The sequence below is a fragment of the Dipteris shenzhenensis genome, chromosome 14 (genome assembly GCF_047967505.1).
Source record: "Dipteris shenzhenensis isolate YYH24624 ecotype China chromosome 14, Dip_SZ_1.0, whole genome shotgun sequence".
Classification (NCBI taxonomy): domain Eukaryota; kingdom Viridiplantae; phylum Streptophyta; class Polypodiopsida; order Gleicheniales; family Dipteridaceae; genus Dipteris; species Dipteris shenzhenensis.
In genome coordinates this window covers 26,888,389-26,895,005 of record NC_141609.1, presented here as the reverse complement: position 1 = coordinate 26,895,005, position 6,617 = coordinate 26,888,389, and the positions used below count along the sequence as shown (strand labels likewise).

The window sequence follows — 6,617 nt, the reverse complement described above, 5'->3', positions numbered from 1 at the left end:
TAATGAATGAGGAACAAGAAATGGAATTTCTTTGTTGAACTTAGAGCAAGTCAAGGATGGCCAGGGTAATGTGTTCAATAGTGGAGATGAAGTGTGTACGTAATGTGTTCAATAGTGGGGATGAAGTGTGTAAGGAATTTATAATGCAAACTCCCTACTGGAAAAAGTAGTTATTTCCTACATAATGAGACACCACCTTCTATAGTGCATGCTAATGTAGGATTGGCAATCAAGTTCCAGATGCTACATGTAAAGAACAAGGTTAAATGAAACAAAATAGTGTATCATATACCCATGGAGATGCATGAAGCAATCTTGACAAACATTTTGTGTGTGTTCTTCATGGCATCCAACTTGGGGAGCATGCTTCTGTTTTGTATTGTTGACATAGTTATTTCCTAACAATTAGCTAGTGTTTTAGTACTATTTTAGAAGCATCTAACTTCCATTATTTTTTTTAAGGTTAGCCTCATCGATGAGCACTAAACCATTAGGGGAAAAGTCTCAAAAAGAAGATTGGGTAAACATGTTGCTCTTTACATGTTGCAAAGAGCACCATAAAATGAGCACTTAATTATAGGACCTATGGTCAAATATATGCCATCAGATATGCAAATGCATGTTCAAGATATTCCAATGCTGAGTTCAAAAGAAACAAAAGAATACATAGCACAACAGATGTAAGAAATCCTAGCAAAAGGGTACAAGGTGGTCCACATTGATGAATTTAGGGTTGATGTCTTAACGTCCGAAAGCAGAAATAGCTTTCAAGTTGAACACTCATTTCTTGGAGAAAATTTACAATCCCCATGATATTTGTGCTATGTAGCACAAAATCATGACACCCAACATGCCAATAACATTTGAATCCATGGTGCACATCTGCCAAGGCACCAAACCTTTATCCTAGACATGCTATGCTATGTGTTATCTACTTTCTTGTAACCTATCAAATGCGTAAATGTACTTGGTAAATCGACCTATAGGAAATTAAACAACAATAGCTATAGTCTACATGGCAACATGCTTATCTTATATGCTACCATGTTGAGGTCTTGAGGAGGCCAAAACTATAGTTACTTGAATGGTTGCATGACAACATGCATGGAGCAACAAATTATGCTTCTACATATCGTGTTGTGCAACTAGAATACAGCTTGGATTTTTTTGGAGCAAGTGGTTGCAAAGTAAGAGAAAAGATGATACATACTATGAGTGAAACAGTTACAAAGTTTCAATTTCATTGCATGGTTAAGTAAACCACACTATAGAAAAAGACTGCAAAGGGAGAGAGAGAGAGAGAGAGAGAGAGAGAGAGAGCACATGAAACTAGGATTTGAATTAGAATTAGAAAAAATGAAATGACTTCCTTATATATAATCTGTGTAGAGCCAAGACCTCATAGTGATGTACCTTCTTTGATGGGATGATGGGCTTCCAGCCCCTGTACCGAGCTCTTCTTCGTCCCTTCTCTGCAACAGCTATGGCATCCAAAGCCTCGTTGCAAGGTTGCTTTACTCTCTAATGTCCTCTCGCAAATAGCCTCCCAAGTCAACGGCCTGATTGGGATCTAGCAGACTCTGGCACCTTTGGGGATCGCCTTAACCCTTCAACATGCTGCTGAGCTGAATACCCCATTTGGACCTTGAAAATGTTTCTCTGGGCTAAATAGGGAAACATAACCACACCTATGCTATTTTCCGTAAGTTTGTTTTTGTTTGCTTTCCTCTGAGCCATAGTTCGTGATGATCACACACAAAGTATGGTCTTTGCAAGGATGGCTTTCTATTCTTAAAGATTAACATACATTGTATAAGCTCCCATCCCAACTTATTTGATTAGCGGTGGCTAATGAAAGTGACAAATTATTTATCTTTATGATCACTATGATTTGGAGAAAGTCAACGGTTAGGCTTTCTTGTCATGTTAGGGAACAAATTCCAGGAAGCAGAAAAGATCAAGAGCAAAATCCTGCAACAAATGTGGATGGAGGAGGATCACATTGGTTTCAGAGACAACACAAGCCCTTTCTAGAGGCATATCCTCATATGCCTAAAAGTCAAATTTGTTCTAATTTGAAGCCTCTTTAAAAATTTATGTTTCCACTTTCATGCATAAAGGCCACCTAAGGACATATGGTCAAACGTATAATGTTCCAGCCCATATGTCGGAAACCCAAATCTGTCTAAAACAGACTGAAGATGACATCCCTTAAATGCCATAGGTGAGCATTTTGCATACCTACAAAATATGCCTAGGCATATTTTGAAATATTGCAACCCCAGATAAGAAAGTGGTTTGCTGGGAGGCAAACTCCTTGCTTTGCTAACGGTGCACCTCCCCTTTCAGTTAGATGCAATGCAATCCAAATGGGGCTTTCGTAAAAAAGAAATCCTCACTGGGCTCCTCGCTTGTACTATAAGATAAATGTCTCCCCATTGAGATCAATCTAACTACCATGCGCTCTCAAGAGTTCTCATCTCCTTTATGTCCAATACAGCATCCCACAAAAGATTGGTTGCATAGATATTTGACATCAATGCATAGCTAGCAGCATTTCTACTATCCCACTTCACATGATAATCAAATGCCAGCCTTCCTAACATCAGGTTACCAAGCCTCGCACAAGACCCCAGCAAAGCCATCCATACTACAGAATCAGGTTGAAATGGCATTTTAAGGAGTAAGCCTTCAGCCTCATCCAAACACCCTGCACGGCCAAGAATATCAACCATGCAGACATAGTGTTGCCTTGTAGGTGTGAGCCCGTAATCTTCACTCATTGACTTGAAGTAATAAACACTCTCTTTGACAAGACCTGCATGGTTGCATGCAAGCAAAAGGCCTACAAATGTCACATCATCTGGTTGGATGCAATCCTGTTGCATGTGCTCAAAGTATTGCTGAGCCAATCTACAATGACCATGGTTAGCAAATCCTGCAATCATTGAATTCCAAGACACCTGGTCTCTGACACGCAACTTGTCAAACACCTTGCAAGCACCCTCTAGGCTTCCACATTTTGCGTACATGTCAATCAGACTGTTTCCAATAAATAGAATTTCATCAAGCCCTTTCTTCATGATCTTACCATGCATTAGCTCGCCCTGATGTAAGGCTGCTATGCTGGCACATGCCTTGAGTATGCACACAAACGTGACTTCAGTTGGTTCTATGCCCTCCTTTTCCATCCTTTCAAATAACTGGAGGGCTTCCTGTGGATACCCATGATCTGAACTTGCTGCAATCCTCACAGACCAGGACACCACATCCCGCACAGACAAACTGTCAAATACCTTACATGCATCCTCTAGGCTGTTGCATTTAGCATACATATCAATCAGAAGACCTCCAATAAGAAAATTTAAGTTTAAACCTTTCTGAATAATGTCGCAATGGATCAGCCTTCCCTGCTTTAGGGCTACTATCTTGACACATGCCTTGAGAACACACACAAAAGTGACCTCATTTGGCTCTATGGCATCAAGTTGCATTTTTATATACAGCTGGAGGGCTTCTTCACTGAGTCCATGGTCAGCATACCCTGCAATAATTGCAGACCATGACACCACATCTCGTCCTGGCAACTGATCGAAAACTTTTTGTGCATTCTTTAGGCTGCCACATTTGACATACATGTCAATCAAGGCATTTCTTATGATCAAATCTGTCTCAAGCCCCTCTTTCTGAATACTAGAATGGATAAACATCCCTTTATCTAGAGCTTCTATGCAGGCACAAGCCTTAACAAGGCTTACATATGTAATCTCGTTTGGTTGAACGTTGTCTTCTTGCATCTCCTTGAAAACTTGAAGGGCTTCCTGAACCAGCCCCCGTTCAGCATATCCTGCAATCATTGCAGACCATGACACCACATTTCGAAACAGCAAAGCCCTAAACACATTCCGTGCATTCTCTAGGCTGCTACACTTGCCATACATGTCCACAAGACTGTTTCCAACATAAAGATCGGTCTCAAGTCCTCGCATCATGATACTGCCATGGATTATCTTGCCTTCATTTAGAGCTCCTATACTGGCACAAGCTTTGAGAATGCATGTAAAGGTGAATACGTTAGGCAGTAAACCCTCCTGTTGCATCTTCTTGAACAGCTGAAGACATTCCTCACCATGGCCTTGTTCAGCATATCCAAACATCATTGTAGACCATAACACAACATCTCTTTCTACCAACGTTTCAAAGACCTTGCGTGCATCTTCTAAGCTACCGAATTTAGCATACATGGATATTAAGATGCTTCCAACACGTGCATCTGAATCAAGCCCTCGTTTCAAGATATCTGCATGGATCATCTTTCCCTCTTCTAGGGCTGCTATGTGTGCACATGCTTTAAGGACACTCAGAAATGTAACCTTGCTTGGCTCTGTGCCCATCTGTTGCATTTCGTGAAATAGATGAAGGGCATCACAACTATGTCCGAGCTGGGCATATCCTGCAATCATTGCATTCCATGACACCACATCTCGTAGCACCAACCTGTCAAACACTCTGCGTGCATCTACTAGGCTGCTGCACTTTGAATACATGTCGACCAAGGTATTTCCCACCGATAAATCTGTCTCTAAACCTTGTTTCATGATATCTGCATGAATATACTTGCCCTGTTCTAGGGCTACTGTTCTGGCACATGCTTTGAGGGCTGCAGCAAAAGTGTAACAGCTTGGTTTCACCCCTGACATTTGCATCTCATTGTAGAGTACATCAGCCTGCTCACCTTCACTCTGCTGGGAACGTTCGACAATGATTACGCAAGGCAGCCTAGAGAAAAAAGTAGGCCTCTTGACAAGCAACTTGGAGAGAAAGTTTCACCATTGTGATCCAAAATCATTGATCTAAGGCTTGGAAGAAAAGACAAAAGCACACATGCTTTTTTCCTGCTTTGTGATTACGTGGACTGCCTCAAGCTTGCTTGTCAGTTTCTTACAATGGTCTTTGAAATTTGATTCTTTAGGATGGACACCTATCTGAAGGAATTTAAACAGCAAAGCAAACTTGGCCCCAGAGCAAGGAAAACTTGCCCTCATGCTTCTCCTTCTGCTTCCTATGGAAACCGACGCAGCTAGGGACAGAGCTACCTTAGCAAACATTGCAATGGTAGCAAATCGCAGCAAATGGAAACTTACGGGTAGGAGTTCTCTGATCGTGCAGTGAGCAATAACGCTCTCCCCCCCAAGCCGTCGCATGCATGCAACTTGGAGCTCCGATATCCACAACACGGAGAATTTGGAAATTTCAAGATTTGCTCGTGAAAGTCCCAAATTATTGCTGAGGATCCAAAAATCAACGATTCTGTGCTCCATAGGCAATGAATAATCTTCAAATCTGGACAGAAGAAAGAGGATTTCAACGAGATATCTTCCAACTGCTCTTTATGTTGTTGTTGGCTATATGACGTAGGCAGGAAACTGCCCGGCATCTGGCGCGAGTCGCACTTTCCTGGCCGGAATGCCCGACGCCGGCTCATTCCCCACGTGGACGGCTCGAGGGAGGGGCTCCGCTGGTTAAATGATGCAACACGATATGCGTCGTTTGTAAAGCGTCCGATGTGGAGGTAAATCAAAGGGCTATATACACTCTAGCCCCGCTGTCTGCAATTTGGAGACCCTTAGATCTCGATCCAATGCCTCGCGATATGTGCCTCTTCTAGATCCAAAACGAATCGAAGGGTTTGCGATGTTCGCCATCTGCAAACCATTCGATATGTACCGCAAATCTAACGATCGGCTCGGGTTAGCTGTAATTGTGGTTAGAAGATCGGTGTGCCTACTGTGTGTCTCTTAGCCCCATGTTGCGCTGGGGTTCACCTTGTCTCTGAGGCATTTCCTAAGCCGAAGCGTTGAGCAGCTGCTAGCTTTGTAGGTTACTCTCATTCCAAACTCTGTAGGTAGCACTCTTGGCCACAAGTCGCTTCTACTACACGTACGTGATGCTTCCTTCCAGAGTGATCGGAGAGGGGATTGATACATTTGGTACAGTTGACTGAGGGGCCGTCGTTGGTTATGTGGGGAGGGGGGACATCTGTCGTCTTTGAGAGATTTCCTACACTTTCTCTCTCTCCTAAAGCTCGCATGTGTAGGTTGCCATGAGGTCTCGTGCCTTTCGCATGAGCTGGTCCTGTTGGTCAGTGAGTGCCTGCTCCTTTTCAAGGCCCGCCTTTACCTCCTTCATCATCCTATCAAGTGCATCCCAATTTTTTCTTCGTTCCTACGTTTAGCCACCACGTTAGTAACATGAGAGAAGAATCAATGAAGTCATTTTGAAAAAGAATAGAACATCTCTGATGCCATAATAGCCAAAGTGCTTGCGCTTGCACTACTTGCCAATGCCCCGGTGCTTTGGATGGAGTGTCTCCCAAGAGCAGGTATGCATAATGCATAGGGACACCCATTATTTGGCTTCTCATAAGGTTCTAAACTTTGGTCGAGTGCCTATAGTTCATGAACAAATGAGGAATATCCTCTGTCTCCCTTTTGCAACGTGTACAGTTCCCATCCCTGCGCCCAATTCTTCAGGCTTTACTTGCTGTCCAGGATCCTTTGTGCACGATGAGCTATAGCAAGCACGATTGTTTTCTAGGATTTCCTTATCCCACATAT

At 42.8% G+C, this 6,617-nt stretch overlaps 1 protein-coding gene across 1 annotated transcript; it reads right to left on the bottom strand.

The window, feature by feature from the left end:
* Positions 1-1,424: 1,424 nt before the first annotated feature.
* LOC147894398 (pentatricopeptide repeat-containing protein At4g13650-like) lies at positions 1,425-5,516 on the bottom strand. The gene is made up of 2 exons (XM_087385232.1): positions 5,145-5,516; positions 1,425-4,742 (listed from the first exon to the last, which is right to left on the bottom strand). Exons 1-2 carry the CDS (start codon positions 5,319-5,321, stop codon positions 2,454-2,456), a joined length of 2,466 nt encoding a protein of 821 aa, XP_087241358.1. The 5' UTR covers positions 5,322-5,516; the 3' UTR covers positions 1,425-2,453.
* Positions 5,517-6,617: the final 1,101 nt, after the last annotated feature.

What these genes read in the sequence shown, in the direction of transcription:
- LOC147894398 (XM_087385232.1), bottom strand. Translation starts at nt 5,321, where the DNA reads ATGGAGCACAGAATCGTTGATTTTTGGATCCTCAGCAATAATTTGGGA. An exon ending in CGATCAGAGAACTCCTACCC is followed by an intron (nt 4,743 to 5,144) that starts GTAAGTTTCCAT and finishes CGTTCCCAGCAG; the next exon opens with AGTGAAGGTGAGCAGGCTGA.